The following is a 20,133-nucleotide window of genomic DNA, read 5'->3' as shown; positions in this document are numbered from 1 at the left end:
TTGGGCATCAGTGCTTCACCATGAAGAGGGGAGACCACAGGGCAAGATGTCCCTCTTTTCCACCAGGACCCACAGGGACGTTTGAGCCATCATTTCTCTGCCTTCCGAAAATGTCTGCCGTTTCTCTTGCTCATTGTCAGCCAGGCTTCCTCTGCTGGCTGTGCCGCTGTGGAAGAGCCCCTGCGGTGTGGGGACAGGAGCCGGTGCCTGCTGTCGAGACACCTGCCAAGCTTTGTCTTTATCAGCTCTTTAGCTTTGGACAGGTACTCAACTTGGCTACACTTCAGATTCCTTGCTGGCAAAATGGAGGTGGTAATGGTAATACAGACCTCAGAAGGGTTTGGGGAGCTTTAATGAGCTGAAGTCTGCAAAATTCTTAGCATGGTGTCTTGCACAGAACAGACTTGAGTCTTGTGTTACTGTCAAAGTGACTTCTATATTGAGTTTTCTTCCTTTGTGGTAAGAGCCCTGTGAAGCGGTCATTGAGTTGGAAGTTCTGGAAGTGGTAACGTTCTCTCCAGTGCGGTCCAGTCTGTGGTCTGGGAACCTCCTTCCAGTGGGGCTACCAGTTATCTCATATCTAGAATCACGCTGGGCAACTGAGATACCAGGGTGCAGAGGAACTGGAATAGTTTGGGAATTTTGGTACCAGAATGGTTGGGTGAGGGAGGGATTAAAGCAAAGGGGGGGGGAAGGGGGAGGGCCGCTCGCTGTACAGGGAGCCTACGCATCCCCTGTTCTCAGTTATTCTAAAAAGGGAGAGGACGTGGAGACCCAGGTCATTTTTTGTCTTTTGTCACCTGGGTTTTGATTCCAGAATATACTTCCTGGAAGTATAATAATAATAAATAATAATAATGATAATAGTAATCACAACAGAGGAACAAGTGTTAACTGAAATTGTCATCCAAAAATGGACTTTAACCTGATACTCGGCAGAAAGGCCTCAACAGGCCTTTCTGTCAACCCCAGTCAGATTCTGCGCGAACGATTATCTCCTATTTAAACATGCCACAATCCCACCTTTTATTACCTCCATTCATCATCTGCAGAATGACTGGGCTTTAAAAACTAAGACTCCAGAGAGTGTTGTTTGAGCAGAGGTTGTTATTCAGGAAGCCTCTGTGCTGCCATCTTTGCCGATTGGTCCTGGGGTTGGAAGCCAGGTAATTTACACTTTGTTCCTCTAAGCCTGATGGGGCCTCTGTTAACAGGTCAAGGTTCACGTGGATCATAATTGGAGCTGTCAGGAGGACCATCCTGTTCAGAATCGCATTCTGACTTCACGATCTAAAAGACCCGGGGGCAGAGCCCATGGACCGGTCACCCTGTCCTTCTTTGCTTGCCCCCTCCACATAAATCACAGCACCGCTCCGAGTCAGTCAGAACATTTGTGTGGACAGTGCACAGTGACAGTCAGGGTTTTACACCTAGTCCTGGTCTTTCTTCTTCATGTTCAGGCCAATTTTAGATCTTTACACACATTGCATAATTCACAGTTCTGTTTCTTACTAAAGAAATCGTATCTTTAAGACAAATCGTACTTGGAGCACTGTTATTAGATGCTGACCGTAAAACTGTCCCAGGCCAAAGCAGTGACCAGAGTAACCCTCCTGTGGCTGTCCAGAGTGGAGGACCAGAGTGGACGGTCCAAAGCTAAGTCCATGAGGGACTGCAGGCTCCAGGCAGGCCAAGTGCACAGATGAAAGGGCCCAAGGCAGGGCCAGAGTCAAGGGTGAGAGTGGAGAGCTGGGAGTGGTATGGAAGTGGACTCAAAACCAGAGCTGGTAGGGGACCAGTGACAAGAGTGCAGGCTGATTGCTGAGATCAGCCTCTGGGTCTCTGCAGTCCCGTCTGCAGGTTAGTGGGCACCCAGGGGACGGGGCTGACTGCGGCTTAGCATATGAACTGTCCAGAGGAGATGGAGGCAATCCTGTTGTATCTGGACCTTGATTATGGCATTTCTGTGGTTGCTGGTCAGAGAAAAGAAAGTCATCTGTGATTCCCTGCCTTCTGTTTCCCCTCTAGGGTCCCAGGGTAATAGACGCAAATGAATAGCGAAAAACCAAATGGCGTGCTATGGGCAGAGGTGGGGGCGGGGGGGAAGGAGAGCAGTCAGGAGTCTGGATAATCCACTGTGGATCAAGGGTCCTGGGATGATCAGAAGCTGACTGGGATGTGATAGTGATGTCGCTTTAGCTGAGAATTGAAAAGAAGGGGCCACATGCCCCAGTTGCCGGGTCTTACATGTGGCCACTTTGAAAAAACAGTTCTTACCAAACAAAGACACTCAGGTGACCTGACAAATAGCAGTGCAAGATGAATCCAGAAGGGTCACCTGTTCGCTAAAGAGAAAATAGATTTTAAAAAGGAAAAGCAAAAACAGGGATTTCAGAACCACTTAGCAACTGCTCTGATTATTCCAGACACAGCTGTAACGTGCTGGATTGAGGATGATATATTTTAGTCCGTGTGGTAGCTGTATTTCAGGCTGATGTGGAATCTGTTGCCGTAACTGTCATGCAATCCATTAGGGCCCTGAGTGAGGGCAGCCATTAATCAGGCGCGAGATCAGCCCTGTAGCCTCATACACTCGCAGGTCTGAGCAGCTCTGACCTGATGTCGTTTAAGGAGATGCTCATGGAGGCCATAAACATGATTTGATTCCCATTATCTTCATGTTGCATGTTTGTTGCCGTTATTCTTTGAAGACTCGAAATTGGCTATTAAAAATTTATGATACATATAAAGGTTTGTATGGAGTGAAAAAAGGGCAGCAGCAAATAGGTCCGTCTCATCCATCAGAGATATGTGAGCTGTCAGAGGGGCCTGAAGAGGTATGGAGAGAGCCCCTCTGCTTGCCAGTTGAGGACGATGGAGAATTAGGAGGAACTTCGCTGGGGGAAACAGCTTCTCCCTCGGCCCACATGCTAAGTGGGAATTTAAATACATTTTGTTAAAAGAGCAAAGTAAAGCAGCACTGCTGCAGAATCCCATAGTCAGTCTTCAGTGACAAGCTAATGAAAGGGAGGGCAAAGGATCGGGATGCAAAGATTGGTAGCAACATGAATTGAGCAGATGCCTGGCTCCGCACATTGAAGTTTCTGGGTGCCTGGAGTACCTCCAGAGCAGGGAGCCTGATGCCAGGTGGGAGTCCTCGGTCTAGAAAGAAAGCTCTCTGCCCAAGCTGCATGCACACACAATCCTGTCATGACCCATCTGCCTTCTGATGTTCAGTGACTTGAATATGTACCTACATAGAAACAACCCATCTGTAGAGATAGGCAGCTCAGAGTAGAGAAAAAAGGGCATTTCTGGGTCTTACCTTAAGGAAGGGCAAAGGATTAATGAATCCATTCAACGTATATTTATAGGATTGTTATACAAGGTACTCGCTGAGCATGGGGGCTTCATACATAATGCACCGTCTCTGCCCTCAGGCGTTTCCATTCTGGTAGGGAAGGTGAGAGAGGAGTCCTAACTGGGGTGAGTTACACCAAGGAGTCCCAGATGGACTTGGGGCACTATGACTAGGTGAGATAAAGAAACAGGGAGCGAGGCACCAGGTTGGTTGATCTAGGAACGGAATTTGGGGGATGAGAGTTTCGTAGGCAAAGACCAGAGGTTAGACTGATCTTTGTTAGGCAAAAGTCAGTCCAGGTGGGAGGTGGAGGAGAGAAACATATGGGACAAAAGGATTATTGGCCAAAGTCCAAATTGAGTACAGGATCTTCAGGCTAAGACCCTAGTGTCTAACCAAGTGGGAGGGACACTAATCAAGTTGGGCAGAAGTTCATGGAATAGTCGGTGATGGCCCAGATGTGAGGCAGATGACGTCAGAAAGCGCCAGCAGAGGCCTGCTGAGACTCAGCATGGAGAGTTCTCCTCGGTTCAGGGGCAGAACATTCACCTCTGGGGACTGGGGTGCAAGGCAGAATGTCCAGTTGCTAGGGTTAAAGGATAGGACTCATTCATTCATTCATTCTCTCACTCACTTACCATTTATGGAGCCTTTATAATATGCCAGGCACTAGATGAGGCCCTAGCGATTTGCAGCTGAACTGACCACAGTTTCTGCACTCAAGGACCACACAGATTAGTGGGGAAGGCAAACACATAGATGGTCATAGTACAGTGCAATGGAGGGAGTGGATATAGAGAGACAGAAGCGTACAAAGCCCAGGTTAGACCAGGAGGAAGAGGTCTCAAGTGGGTTCCTAAAGGAGCTGCAGTCTGAATGAAGGCTTAAAAGATGCCTAAGAATTTTCCAGGAGAAGGGTGGGGGAGGAGAGATGGAAACTGGTTTTACCCTGAGGAAATGAGGTAAGGGACAGGAATCCAGTTGAAGGGAACAGGGCTTTCAGTCATGAGGAATTGGGCCACTGAGATGAGAGTAACTTGGCAGTACCTCAAGTGGAAGCAGGAGCTACTCCGGAGGCCTCCCTGTGCTTGTCCAGCCCAGGGCCAGCACTGGCTGAACCTCACTGAGCGGCAAAGAAGCTGGGCTGTTGTTTACGTCAAGTCCACAGAGATGTTCGTGACGTGCTGAAAGGCCACATGTGGCAGTGTGTATAGACATTCGACAAAGGAAGTTCAGACCAGAAATGGTACACCAGAAAATGAAATTCCACGGGTTTTCAGAAGTGGTCTCCCTGTGATAACTTCAATTTATCTTGAATTTTGAAAAGAAATTCTATTGCTTCTGATTCCAAAAATTAGTTATAAAATCTAAAATTTTTGCTCTAGAGCTCTGTATCTCTAAGCGTACTCCTGCAACTTTGAGATGCACTATTTTTGATGTTCCCAAGTCTAGTCACCGCAGCACATGTGTGAGCTGACACGTGCTACATCTGCTAAAGGGTTGGAAAGCAAAGTCTGGAAGCTCTACAGCGCTCCCCCGAGCTCTGATTCCAGGCAGAACCTTTTCTTGTTTTCCAAAGAAGTTCTGAAATCACAATGACAGGGAGGTGTAAAGTCCCATTCCTCACAGGGAGGTATTAACTCCCAAGCCTAGTTATCCTTCCACTTAAATGGCAACAGTGTTAACCTTTTCTTTGAGTCAGAAACATTGCACTTTTCTGGGATGGGCCAGTGGAGCTGTTTTTAGAATGTTCCACATTTTCTAAAGGAATCCTCCTGAGGAGAAAAGATGCTGATCTTGCTTGGATATGCGCATGGCACCAAGGCTTTAGCCCAAAGGAATAAGTGGATTCTTTGAAAGAAGAAATAAAGTTTGCTGAATGTAAGAATCAAAATTTAAAAAGTAAATTAGTGATGATTCACAGGGAAAGAGAGGTGAAAATAAAGTTTGTTTAAGCCAGAGGTGTTTGAGATAGAGAGAAAATTAGTCTTAGTTTCTCACATTATCTATTATTTATTCAAATGCTAGGCATGGCATGAAAATAGATGCATGAGTGGAAGCGAGATGGGGAAATCCCCTTGCAGTTTAACTGAAGGACTTTAAGTTTTATTTCTATTCCATGGCAAGAAGTGAAGCCTTCTTACAATAATAGATCAAAAATGCACCTTTGGTTTGACAATCACATTTGTAGTAAAATGTGAAAAAGTTTCCCATTTGCTTTTCCCCATAGTTGGCATAAATCTCTAGCATTTTAGTCAGAATAAAGCTGTTGAGAATAAGACCCATGGAGAGAGTTAGTTCATCATGACGTGTTTTGACATTCCTTCTGTCAGAACTGGTCACTTTATTTATTTATTTAAATAAATTTATTTATTTGTTTGTTTTTATTTTTGGCTGCGTTGGGTCTTTGTTGCTGCGTGCGGATTTTCTCTAGTTGAAGCAAGCGGGGGCTACTCTTCGTTGCGGCGCGTGGGCTTATTGTGGTGGCTTCTCTTGTTGTGGAGCACGGGCTCTAGGCGTGCAGCCTCAGTAGTTGTGGCACGTGGGCTCAGTAGTTGTGCCTCTCAGGCTCTAGAGCGCAGGCTCGGTAGTTGTGGCGCACAGGCCCAGTTGGTCTGCGGCATGTGAGATCTTCCCAGACCAGGGCTCAAACCCATGTCCCTGGCATTGGCAGGCAGGTTCTTAACCACTGCATCACCAGGGACGCCCAAGAACTGGTCACTTTAGAACAAAGTCAGACATCAACACCGGTCTCCTGGCCCCGGTGGATACCACGAACTGGTGGTGGGGTGGTCCGCCTCGACACAGGCCGTTAGAGGAGGCACAGTCCTTAGAGAATTCCAGAACAATAATGAAAGCAGCCGAGAGTTGGTCTGCTTTGTGTTATCACTGTGAGCAGTGATTCCGAGCAGCTTCAGTGTTTACATACCCTCCCTGCAGGGGTCGTGGACTCCCTCTGTCTACCTGCATGGTACGCCATTGTCTGCCACCCATAATGGGGCAGATGCAGAAAAAGGCAATGGCTTCAATATACAAATGAATCTGAAGTGCTGAAATGAATCTGCGCGTGTAGGGTAAAGAAGTTCTAATGGATTTTGTCTAACGTTGCCACAAGTTGCTGTGGAATGATAATTAAACTCGTTCCTACAGAGCGCTTACTATGCTCCAGTCAGTGGCTGGGGCCGACGATCCAATGGCGAGAAGCCGGACACCATCCTGCCCTTAGAAAGCTTGCAGTCTGGTGGGGAAGACAAAAATTACAGCAGCCAGTGTAAGGGTGCACCTGTGTCAGGCCTAAGAGAGGGCAGAGTGGAGGTATTTGACTTGGTCAGTGAGGTTCAGGAAGGCCTTTTTGAAGAAGAGGTGTAGTAGTTCTTCCAAGACTATTTGTCACACCAGAAACTAAAAATAAATAAAGAGAAGTTTTTGCTTTAAGCAGCTAGTCATGAAATCTCTAAATCTTTGGAGTAAACCCCACTGCTGGAGACACATCCTGTATCCTCCTAGTGTTGCATAGCTGTTCCCTCCAGTGGGCCTGGGGCCTGGCTGGAGGCCATGCTGACAAGTCCGCTCAGGGCCCCCTCTCAATACCCCTCCTCCAGGCACACTCCTGACATCAGTGGTTCTCGGGCTGCCTGTGCATTACTACCACCTGAGAGCTTTAAAAAAAAAAAAAAAAAATCCATGTCGAGGCCCCACCCTGGACCAGTTAAATCAGAATCTTGGAAACATAGTGGGGAGGGGGAGTTCAGGCATCAATATGTTAAAAAAAAAAACAACACCCCAGATGATTCTCATATGCAACCAGAGCAGAGGACTACTGCCTTAGATGAATGCACTTAATTTCACTTAGTCCAGTAATAATAGTTTAAAATTTTACGTTAAAAAACTTGAGAATGCAAAGGGAATTACGTCAGTGAGAGGTGTGTGAGTGCTTGTGTGTGCGCACACACGTGAGGGTGATGGTGCTTGGTCTTCTTGCATGTCATATGCTTTCCGTCTCTGTGGCATGTGGTGGAAACACAGCGAATGGCTGGAGGATGGAATTTCTTGGACTCAAGAATCAGGTTGATTATCAGAGGCAGACTGTTCCAAGCTCCATGGAGTGTGATGCAGAGGCAAATACACGGTTTAATAAAGAAGCAAATTTCTGCCTTTCTCTCTCCACTTCTGATCACTCCAACCCTCCTCTCCTTTCTCTGCCACTGCTGTTTTATTTACTCTCATAAATTATGAGACTTTATATAAAATCCTGGAGCCCCTTTGAGGAAGCACAGTCAAACCTTAATGGGTTTTTTTGTTCTTTAAAAACATAAAAAGCATTGTGAGCACCTTACATGTAAGTGGAATGAATATATTTTTGCCACTAATGTTGAAAATATCCCCAGGCATCTGGTGTGTATGAATGTGTATACATAGTACATGCATAATAAACATCTTCCACCTTATGAATATTTATACACAAGATACATATATATTGAATATAGACATACATATGTAAATAGTAGCCCTTGTAAACTATATGCCAAGTATGTTTCCAAGCATATGCATCATAGTGCATCAGGAATATAATAAACCTACCACCAAGTTTAGCATATTTTGAGGTGGTGTCTTCTACAGAGTTGTGGTAGGGTCTAGTTACTAACCAGGTATGGGTTTCTTTTCATCACTGAAATGTTTGTTAAGCACCAACTAAAAGTAAGGCGCTGGGCATAGTAGAGTAAGAAAGATGAAATAAATGAGGTCCCTGCCTTCAAGAGACCTGCACCTCACAGAGTGCCTTAAAATTCACTTAAGAATCTGACATGTTTGCTACCCATTGGCATCTTATCGCTTTTTATACAGCTGCCTTTTATGTATACACTCTGCTTTAAAATGGGCCCCATTTAAGGCTCTATTGGCTTAAACACTGATGTAGCTGCCTAGTAGACCTGATGCTGTGAGAAGAAACATCACTGGTTTCAGTGCCTTGATTGGACATGAGCATGCTTACACATTTTTTCTGTCACACATCGTCCAATCCTGCATTTTTATTTTACTCTGATTTGGTAGAGGGGGGGAATAAAAGGTAAAATTAAAAGGCACCAAATCCCAGAGATGTTTGTAAATCTCAAAAATACTTTTTGTAACCCCAGTATTACTACCATGACAGTCCACTTCCAAATTCCATCAGTTCCCTCCCTGCAATAAGTGGCAGAAGCCTTTATGAAAGGCAAGCTGTACATTCTAAAATGTACGGAGTAGTGATCCCTTTCTAAAACGACAGTCCCTAGTCTAGCTGAGAGCTCTGAGTGATACTTGTCAGGGGCAGATTTCACGCCATTAAAAGAGAAACAATACATCAGCGCTGTCATCGCTATGCACAGATGTATGCTCGTGGTTTTCTCCCCCTCAGTCCATACATCACAACAGGTAGTTCTCAGCTGTTCCCCTGGTGCCAGACATACATTTTAGCTAAAGAGACAGCAGATAGAACTACCTGCTGCTTCCTGTGCGGCTCTCCCTGTGTTTCTCTCCCTTCTCCTACTTCACTTGGGCTTTTTAAAATCAGCTGGCAGGGAGCCAGGAGCTCATCATTTTAATGCAGTGCAAAATGGAATATGCATAATTATATGCAAGCCATATGTGAGGGAGACAGCTCAGCTGTGAATTTCAGGAGGCCAGGAAAGAGAGAGCAGTTAGGGCTGAGATAAGAGGAGTGCAGAGCAGAGTGCAAGTGTCACCCAAATGAATGGTTTAATGAGTGTGCTGCAGACACGCCTCCTTTCACCTACCTCTTTCTTCTCTCCAACTCCAAACCAGAAACCAATGGAGATTAGAAAGGGAAGACTGTATGCAAGGGGTATTGCTAATGGGTTCTGTTAATGTCTCCATTTAAACTTCAGCTTTCTTAATTAACAGTGTAGATGAAAATAACCAGTAACTTTTAATGCAGCTTCTTAATTAAATCTTTTTTTTTTACTGCATTTGATTGAAGAATCATTGTTCTTACTAGATCATTACTCCTTTTAGATCTTTATTTAAAAATTGAGGGGAATCAGTTTATCTCTAATAATATTACAATGCAAAATATAACTATGCAAATTGCTTTTCTTATGGCCTTGCTATTAGAATTTTTTAAAAGTGCATTATCTAGAGATTGCTTAAGCATGCCAAAAAGTTTAAACACGTATGTATGTCATATAATCCTAAATGTGCAACAAAAGTCACTGGAAGTCTGAAGTGGTGGTAATTTTCAACAGAATTATTTGCTTTTGATTTGTTTTGTATCATTTTAAATATTACACCACAATGAATTTGCATGTTCAAACTGAACTATGTAAAGAAAAATAAATCCCAAATTTTGATACCTAAAAGGCGTACTGCGTATTTAAACAAATTTCTTATTAATGTTGTGATTTCTGGATTCCCGTTTGTTTAATGATCTGAGCTGTTATGCTTTTAGCTTTTTTTCTTCCATTATTTGTAAGTCCCTAAATAGGCCATTATATTTCCCTTCAGGCTAGAGATGAAGATGGACATGCTGAAAATTTTCCCCAGCAGCACTATGCTAAGGAAACTCCAAGGCTTGCCTTCAAGAATAACTGCGAACTACTTGTAAGAATAACATACTTACAACAAGTCTAGAATGTTACTTTAGCACAGTGAAAACAGTTTTTGAAAGGGTTTGTTCATTATTACATAAGTTTTGAAGTATTATAGTTTTTCTGTATAGAGTTCTAAATGCTAATTCTGATATCACTGAATATGAATTATAAGATCTCAAATTGTTTGCAAATCTTTTGTATCTGATTATAGAGCTTGGATGGCCCTGTCTTTATTAGCTTGTTCTGTATAGTAGTTGATAAGCAGCCATTTGGAGAATGGCTAGTAAAGTTAAAAATATAGAAAAAGACAGTTGATGTATGTAGCTTGGAAAGAAAAAAAAGAAAAAATCCCATCCCCATCCCTCCTCCTACTTCCTAATTGTACACTATTTTAGGAGACAACATGGTAATATTTTGTTCTGCTAGGAAAGATAGCAGAGTTGACACGCAGTACTCCCTTTAGAATTCAAGTATTCCTACACTCTCTTGCCAAACTCAATCAGGCGCTTTCTCTCTCCTATGTAGAAGTCAAAGCAGCGACAGGATGCGGGGATGTTTCCAAGTCGTGAGAGAGAGGATCTCAGCTGTGACAGGGACTCTGTTCCAATGCAGGGTTAATTTGCTGTTCATTTTAGCATTTATAGCGAGACAAGATGAAAAGCGAGCAGGAATGCCTATTATATTTCTATTAAATGAATCTGTTGGGACCTAATGTTCTTGATTAGCTTTTGAAAACAAGTGCTCTGCAATGCATTTTCTGTTTACCTAAAGTAAACAGAGAATGAATTGTCATTTATTTAGAGATTCAAACACTGCTTTTGAAAATGAAGCTTTATGAGGGATCTAGCTATGTTGTCCCTAAATGTTCTTTTCTTTTCAATTGCATTAAAGCAAAACATTTGCTCCAACTAAATGAAAACACTGAAAGAGAATGAGGATGCTCACTTGTTACATTTTGAGGTAGTCTCTTTTTCTGTTTAGTTTTTTGGCCTAACAGCACAGCCCTGCCAGGTCTCTGCGTTAGGAAATCCCACATGTAACAGTCTTTGGACTTAGCTCTGATACCAACTGTTCATTAAAAACAAAGTGTCCAAAGAGCAGGAGAAGAGAGAAAAATACAGTTCTTTCTCATTCTAGCCACAGTAGCTGGATGTTGACAGTAAGAAACTCCTTCCCACTCCACAGTTTGCGTGGTTTACAATAGCATCACTTATTCTGTGTGTCGTCCCTTGACCAACTAATCCACAGGCAAATTTGTTGCTTGTAAGTGCAGTTTTTTTCCCTGAAATTTTAACTCACCTTATGTTTTATCTTAGGGCTCTTAAACCTCCAGGCTTGCTAGCATTACCTGTTTGGGGGGAACCCTTTTCTTTCATTTTCGTTTTAATGTTTTACTCCGTCACTCTGATTTTCTAGCAGAAGACTATAGGGGCCATTTATACTATGTTTTGGTATCAAAATGCTTTTGAGAGTAGCTTACTCCTTTTTAGAGATATTGTTAAAACTAATATGCCATATTTGATTTTTTTTTCCTATTTATTGGAAAAATGAATGTGCTTGAGTTCTGGCTGTGGTCAGTTTATACTGGAGAAAGTAAAACATATATGTGAACATCTTTTCCAGCTATCTTTAGAGAAAATATACGTTTAGTCATTGCTATGCTTAAACATGATATTGTGTTGGCAGTAATTTTGAGAGATTGGTACAATCTTTGTCCTTTTAGTCGCTGTTAGAAATGCTTTATTTTGGTCAGTACACTTTCTTGTGATAAAAGAAAAAAAAAGAAATAGAGAGAAAAAACAAGTAAGCTTATTTCTCCAAGGAGAATTGTAATTTTTTTCAGTTGCAAGAGAAAGGATGGTGTTTGGCTGGTTATGAAGCCCTGAGAAGTTATGCTTCTATATGAAAATGATTTGTTCATTCATAAGAGAGAAATAGGAAGTCCTTGGAGTTTTCTTAGTGCAGCTTAGGGCAAATTTTAAAAAGACTTGGTGAGAGAAGATTGCAAGCCCCACTCCAAAGGGCTTTTCTTACCTTAAGGGTGGGTCTGCCATCTTGCATGGTTCGCTAGAACAAGGGTGGCTTTAGAAAGTGGGGGAGCTCTTTGGAAGATGGTGATGGCTCTTGGGAGAAAGCCTTGAGGGCACAGGTTACTTCCAGGCTCCCAGGTGATCAGGAACACATGGCTGGAAGGCTAACCCTCTGGGCCACAGGTGTTGACAGAAAGTACCCTGGCCAGGTAGATGGGACATGACCTCTGACTTTATAACTGACTATTGATTGTCTCTGCTTCTTGGAAGAGGAGGAATATTAAGTAACCTAAACAAAAGCAAAGTAGAACCGATGCCTAGAATACACAAGTGTGTGTAATCAGAAGGCACTGACAAAGAAAGCATTGGCTGATAGAAAAACCTGCTATGTGACTGTCGATTTCCTGTAGGTATTGCTTTGCCCATTTAAATCTCAAACTGTGATATGTGCCTTCACACTTAATGTACAACACAGATGACTAGATATTTAGCTTGGTGGCCAAGATTCTTTGGTTGGTTACTGTGTAGCAGTTTCCTTATGCTTTTTATTAATTTTGAAAATGCAAGGCTGTCAAGATGAGTGGCATTAGATAAAACTTGAGTATTATTTGATATATCACAATTCACTGTGGCCCCATCTACCTCTTCGTAGGTAGATGTATGTACACACACACACACACACACACACACACACACACACACACACTCCTCAGGGTCTTTTGCTGGCTTAAGTTTATGACCAAAGCAAATAGCTTTCAGTAAAAGAAAATGTGGGAAATTCACATCACTTGAACAATACAGCATCGTGGCTTATGAGAGCCCAGAAGAGGGAACACTTAGAGCCAGCCTCAATGACCAGCCCTTGTCCCAAATCCCAACTCTGTTGCCAGTCCCTTTACCATTATTGCCTCATTCTTTTGGGACTAGAAGGCCTTCTCATTTCCCCTATTAAAATGCTCATATTGATGGTGGGAATTGCATTAAGAGCCAGAGTGGAAGAAGGACCTAAATCATACCTCTCTTAAGCTAGTACTTGCTCAGTTCTTGAAAGCCACCTGGGGTAACACCTAGCAGAAGTATAGCATGAGCTGAGTCCTTGGAGGGAGAAGACTTCTAGCTAGAGAAAAAGGAACGTTGAAAGAGTTTGGGGAAGGAATTGAAGACAATTGAGCCCCAAGTGTTCTTAGGGGACAGAGAGCATCACTGTGTTCAGGAAGAAAGTTAAAATATGGTCAGAGGGTTTCCCTGGTGGCGCAGTGGTTGAGAGTCTGCCTGCCGATGCAGGGGACACGGGTTCGTGCCCCGGTCCAGGAAGATCCCACATGCCGCGGACCGGCTGGGCCCGTGAGCCATGGCCGCTGAGCCTGCGCGTCCGGAGCCTGTGCTCCACAACGGGAGAGGCCACAACAGTGAGAGGCCCGCGTACCGCAAAAAAAAAAAATAATAATAATAAATAAAAATATGGTCAGAGATTAGCAGCAATCAGTGTGGTGTAATTTGGTTGGAAAGAACCCGGGTTTAGGAAGTCTGAAAGGGGAAATAAGAGAAAGGAAACTCAAGAGGAGAACAGCCTGTCTTCCTTAGTTCCAGATTCCCGGGTCATCACCTAGACAAAGTTTGACTCCTTTTGGCTTTTCCCTACTCTGTTGAGGGTGGGAGGTTTGCAGAGGAAAGGGGAGGGGGCCCTCAGTTGGGAAGCTAAATAAAAATAGCATCGGGGAATAATTATTTCTTCTTTCTGAAAGAAGAATTCATTCTTTACAATGCCAATGTAGGGAGAAGATGAAAACTATTTCAGTTTTGTGGCCTTGTGAATAGAGCTGGTGGAGAGGAGAGTGGCCTAGGCAGTTCTGTGGGCTGATGTGTCCATCTTATTTCCTTGTGGAGGCAGCAAGGTGGATTATAAGAGTTGTATATCGCCCTTAGGCAGAACTGCTCTGTATTAATGCAGTGTTCAATTAACAAGATATTACTGATCATCTTCTATGTACAAGGCATTTTACTAGACAGTGCTTTGGGGGTTCACAAATAGAAAAAGACACAGTCCCTTCCCTGAAGGAGCTTACAATTCAGTAGGAAGAATAGGCATATGCAGTATTGTTAACCGTCAGGAATGTGGGCCCTCCGGTCTTCCTGAAAGTTAGAATTTTGTCTCAACTAGACTTTATACCATATCACTCTGGTGTGGTAGCTAAGGGTCATAGGCACAAAGGCTTAATATTTATGGTGATACATCTGGCATCATATCACATTGGACCCCCGTTTCGCCTTTTGGACCTCTTTGCATTTCAGATCTTCATCTGTAAAATGTGATAATAAAAGGGTAATAGCCTCAAAGGATATTGTAAGGATCGAAAGTGATGACATATCGAAAGTGCCTGGTACATACAACATTCAGTATATCTTCACTGCTATCATCATCATGCTTCTTTTTTTCATGATTATTATCATTACACAGTGAGCTGTGGCACCCACAAAGTTCTGGAGTACAAAGGAGGAAGAGATTATTTCCACATGCCATAATTAGAGACTTAACAAAGGAGGATACCTTTGATCTAGGCCTTACGTGGGTTGGATTTTCTATAGTTGGAGCTGGGGTATAAGGGAAGGGGTCATTCCAAGCAGAGGAAAATAGCATGGGCAAAGGCAAGGAAGTGGGAAAGTACAGCCCAGGTGACTCACACCTCATTTGACAACTAAGTTGGCTGGAGTATAGGGTACCTGAAGGATACAGGGTGAGCTGGTAGGCCGGCCCATTTGCAGAGGTCTAAATAACTGACACCATCCTTTCAAGTCTAGACTTCAGTAGTTCTGCTTCATGGAAATTCCTAGTACTTCTGTGGATTAAAAAAAAATTATTATGGAAAACTCCTAACACATACAAAAGTAGAGAGTCTTATAATGAACCTCCATGTACTAACAGTTATCAACAATTAATCTTGCTTCACCCACCCATTTTTACCCATCCCACCCTTTTATTCTGCTGAAGTATTGTGAAGCCTATATGCTTTTTTGTTTGGTTGGTTTTGTTTTGTTTTTTTGTAAAGACTAGCACACCACTTCTCTGGCTATGAAGAATCCATTAAGACTGAGTAAACTGGGAATTAGAGCTTTGTGACTATGTATACATAAAACCAATGAATCTTGGATATGCAATATGCTTTTCCCTCCCTGCTCAGCACAGCCTTGTAAGGCTTGGACGATCAGATGGAGTTTTGTTTTGTTTTTTTTTTTGCTGTACGCGGGCCTCTCACCGCTGTGGCCTCTCCCATTGCGGAGCACAGGCTCCGGGCGCGCAGGCCCAGCGGCCATGGCTCACGGGCCCAGCCGCTCCGCGGCATGTGGGATCTTCCCGGACTGGGGCATGAACCCGTGTCCCCTGCATCGGCAGGCGGACTCTCAACCACTGCGCCACCAGGGAAGCCCTCAGATGGGGTTTTAAAAACCCTTAAGGTGAAAGACTTGCCATAATGCTAGCGATGACTTGAGTCTTCTTTGTTCTTCTATATTTTAATTTTTCTTTCTTTTTTTATTGATGTACAGTTGATTTACAATGTTCTGTTAGTTTCTGCTGTACAGCAAAGTGATTCAGTTATACATATGTGTACATTTTAAAAACATTCTTTTCCATCATGGTTTATCACAGGAGACTGAACATAGTTCCCTGTGCTATACGGTAGGACCTTGCTGTTTATGCATCCTATATAGAATAGTTTGCATAGGCCCCTAGTTTTAAATGTGTTTATTTAAAAGTAAGATCAGATCTCTTTGCAACCCAGCCCCTCTCACCAGTACATGTTGGCCTCATCGCGGCAGTGAGGGGGAATTCTGGATTGCTGTCAGATATTAGCTACTGCTAGGCCTTTCTGGCTAGATCATGGAATCTTAATGAGAACGCCCAAAAGGTGATAAAAACAGCCACATTTCACTTGAAACTCGATAGGCTTTTCAAAATAGGTATAATTGACCAAAGACCTCCCTTAACACTGCCAGTCTTGCGGAAAGCCAGATACATGACCCAGCTCAACTTGAATTGACACACTGTTTCTTTGCTGTTACAACTGAGCAGCCCAGGCACTGAGAATTAAAATTCATGGTGACACACTTGGACTCCCATCACATCAAATAAAATATAGTATGATGTATGTGTATGTAGTATGCTGTGTGCCGGTTTCCTGAAATAGTAATTGTAAATGCCCCAAAGGTGTAAAATGACCCAGAAATCCCCAGGGATTGGTTGCTATCTAGAGAGAGTTGGCCTATCCAACCATTTTTTTCTACCCACCCTCCAGATCCCTTTACTCTGGAGCTACTCCTGTGTTCCCACAGTTCTCTGAACTATTTTTTTAAAGAAAAATGGACCGTTTTAGAAAGAAGAGGACCAATCTTAGACTGAACAAGGGTCAGTTCCAAAAGAGGTGGCACCATTATGCTCTCCATCTAGACCATCTGGACTTTAACACAGGCAGAGGAGTGGATTCCACCTGAGTTGTCCTATTTCACCTGCACACTCCTCTGTTTCCATCTGTGCTGTTGTTTCCCCTGGCTCTCCAGCTGGCTCTGCTGCTTCTCTCTTTCTCTTTTTAGCCCCTTGGCTCCCATTGCTGCCATGGTCTTGTGATTTAGAGCCTTTTTCTTCTCCTGTACAAAGACCCTCTCCCACAAAGACCATCTCCCCTCACCTACCACCCATTGAAACCCTCTTTTAACTGTCCCTTTTTAGTATCTTTCTTTGGGGGAGAAGCTGTCTGCAGGAGGGCTGGAGTTCCCCTGCTTCTGCTCTGGTGTAGGTACTCTGCTTGGGATTAGATTTGATTGGAGACCCTTGGTCCCCTGCATGCTCCCTTTTCTAAGGCATGGAGATCTTTGCCTTTCCCATTTCAGGGCCACTGTGCAAAAAGGTCAGAGGCATATGGTTTGGTGTTCATGCTAGCTTACATGAGCAGTCCATCACACAGTACATCACAGTGGTTCTTGGAGCCAGAGAGAGGGATCGAGGACCATGTGTTCTCCAGGGGAGGCACTGTGGTATGGTGGGTAAGAGTGGGTGTCCCAGTCCCAGCTCTGCAGACACGCCAGCTGTGCAAGCCGGGCAACTTTCTTACCTGCCCTGAGCCTCAGTGCCTTTATCAATACAATGAAGATAAATAAGGGTTGTTTTCAGGAGTAAATGAGATCATGTATATGAAGCACTTAGTGCGCCTGACACACACTGGGAAAAAGTTCAATAAGCAGGAGTCTTATTACTAATAAAATGGATCTAGGAGGTGGCATTAGTTTAAACAAAATCTTCAGGCAAATGCTGGAAGTACCTGCCTTTATTCTCTAACGAGAGTCTCTTTCCAGTGGGGTCGGATAGAAGCCCACAGGTAATATTTTAATTTAGGACAAAACTTCAGAGAAACCCTTGAACATCCACTCACTTGCCTATTTATGCCGAGGGCACTAGAGATGCCTGTTGGCTGCGTAGCAAATGTTGCTGATTTGTGAGGTACTAAAATGTTGGAATACTTTTTCAAAGAAGAACTTAAAACTTCCAGAAAATAGTACGATGTTGGGGTAAAGAGCTTGAGCTCTTGAACCAGACTATTTGGTTCAGATTCAGGAGGCTCCACCACTCCACCCACTGGCTGTGTGACCTTGGGCAAGTCACTGAATATCTCTGTGTCCATGTCCTTGTCTGTAAAATAAGGACAACAATCCTATGTATCCTGTAGGGTTGGTGTGAGGTCTGAAAGAATGAATACCCCTATGACGCTTAGAACGGTATTCAGCAAATGGATGGCATTCAATTGAGGTTGTTGTAATTATGATTATGGTTATTTCTTTCAAGGTTGCATACTTACTAGCACATCCTAGAGTACCATTGACCAAATTTTCTAGCAACAGATTATCTGAAAGTCGTATTTATATTTGCATGCAAAAGCCACAATAATTCCTTGTGAACAATGAGAGGGACAAAGGTGCATTATGCAGACAATTCTTATAGCTAAGCTTTTTAAAAATATATATAACTGTCCAGGAAGATTCTACGTGATCCAAGACCCCTTCATCTTGCTCTCCCCTTTAATACTAAAATTGTTAATCTTAGAAATATACAACGAAGATAATAAATGCAAAGCAAAGGAAAAATATAATTTACACATGTAAATGTCTGCAGTAGCAAATGGACGTGCCTCTGATAAGCCTGTTAAGGGAAGGAGACAAGAAACCATCCTTTGTGGGGCGCCCCCAACGTGCCGTTGTGCTTGGTCTTTACAGACCCTTTTTTAGACCCTGTACGCTCTATACCTTTGCTAGTAGATATTGTTATTATTGTTTTACAGATGGGGAAATTAAAATTCGGGGATGTTACGTTCCTTGCCCTGGGAGAGAGGAGGGGATCTAGTGAGCAGGCGCAGAGCCTAGATTTGACCCACATCTCTCTGACCTGTGCTCAGGCCAAGACACACTGCCACCTTCTCAAGGTAGGGACCAGGTCTGATACATTCTTCCATCCCAGGGCGAGAGAAGGGGTTCAATCTATGTTTGTGACATGAAGGAATTAAGCAATTAATCCAGAATCGCTCTTTGTAGTTCCTTTATGGTAACAATTCTTTGGTAGAATTCGGAAGCCAGAAAGAACATCTGTGGGAACGTTAGGAAGGGGAGTTTATTCAGAAAGGCATGTCAGTGTTTGAGAATTTCCAATGAATACTAAATTATAGGGAAAGGAACCAAAGTATATATATTTTTAAATTTGGTACTCTATAGAAAATATAATTTTCAATGTGTTATAAGCGTTTGAGTGGGTTTTTAAAAATCTGACAGCAATAGATGATATATGATAAATGTTAAATCTTCTTTTGAAGATTTTGATTCTTTTTACAATCAGTAAGGCCGTTTCAAAAAAGGCTTGGCCTCTTTTGATTTGATGGGGTTGTATTCCTCGGGGTGAACTGATCTATTGCCTTCAAGACTTCCGGCCATCAGGTAGCATACTGGAGTTAGGGGTCAGTGACATTTTCCCTCATTGTTTTAATTGCTAGAACTGAACAATTACCCAAAGTACCAAAGAGAATTCACCTTTGATGGCTTGATAGAAACTCTACATCATATATCAAGCAAAGCCAGAAAACCAGATAGGATATCAATTATCAATATAAAAGTGCCTAAGAAACCAGCCAGAACTAGGATTAATCATATTTAGTCATATGCTTGGTTTATGGCTAGAAGAACAAGCTAATGAAAGTCTCTTGGGAGAAAAAGGGAAAGGGAATAAAAAGTATTTGGACTTGAGAAGAATGACATATATGAGTAATAAAGGAGGCAAGAAATCGGAGATGGGGATGTGGGGGTGATGGGGGACCGGTGAGAGGAAATTTCAAGAGAAGAAGAAAGATAGACGGCCATGATTCAATGGCAAATAAGCAGGTTCAGGCAAATACGGTCTTTAATGTGTTTTCTCATTGAATTTGGCTTAAGCGTCTTTTGTAATAATGTTTTTTGTACACTTCCTACTCTTCTGGTTTGAGGCATCGGACTCTCCACGAGGGCTGTCTTCCCAGCTTCTCCTCCTTGGCCACGTACAACCAGAAGTTGAGATAACCCTCTTTTAAGTCCAGATGAGGCTCCCCTAGCTGAGAGCTCTGTGTACCCCTGAGAACCATGCTTGCCCACCCCATATTTTATGACTCCAAGCTCTCACTGCCAAGGGCCCAGGTTCAATCCCTTGTCGGGGAACTAAGATCCCGTGTGCTGTGCAGAAAGGCCAAAAAAAGAAGGGGGATTGCATGTTACAGTTGATGACTTGTCATTTTTTTCATTGGCCATGTTTTTTCCTAATGGTATAAAATAATAGCATCTTAACGATCAGTGGTGATATAGATTCAATGATCTGTGGACGTAGGTGCTCAAAAATTATTGTTGGTTGAACGCATGCAGTAACATATCCCCCTGGTCCTAGTTCACATAAAAACGAAATGCTTAAGGTTGGGTCTGGGTTGTGCATTGGCCACGGACAAGGTGGAGTGGAGGGTTGGTCTGTGGTTGTCTTGGCTGAGAATTTTACTGCTGTATCCTTTCCCTTCAGTGGAGCTGATAGATGGCTTTGTTCATAATTTCAAGGGAAATGTTGAACCAGTTCAGACATACTCCCGATAAGCCAGGTTTAAAA

At 43.2% G+C, this 20,133-nt stretch overlaps 1 protein-coding gene across 2 annotated transcripts in view; it reads left to right on the top strand.

Moving 5' to 3' along the window:
• Positions 1–20,133, top strand: part of SOBP (sine oculis binding protein homolog) — a 158,178-nt gene that overhangs the window by 82,238 nt on the left and 55,807 nt on the right. The window contains exon 5 of one of the 2 annotated variants that reach the window (XM_060030144.1): positions 9,863–9,958. The exons of the other annotated variant lie outside the window; for it this stretch is intronic. Coding sequence (XP_059886127.1) covers positions 9,863–9,958 — 96 coding nt within the window. The remainder of the gene's footprint in view (positions 1–9,862; positions 9,959–20,133) is intronic. 2 annotated transcript variants of the gene reach the window in all.

Source organism: Delphinus delphis, chromosome 14 (assembly GCF_949987515.2).
Source record: "Delphinus delphis chromosome 14, mDelDel1.2, whole genome shotgun sequence".
NCBI lineage: Eukaryota > Metazoa > Chordata > Mammalia > Artiodactyla > Delphinidae > Delphinus > Delphinus delphis.
Note: the sequence above shows the minus strand (reverse complement) of the source record. Positions and strands in the feature narration are given on the sequence as shown.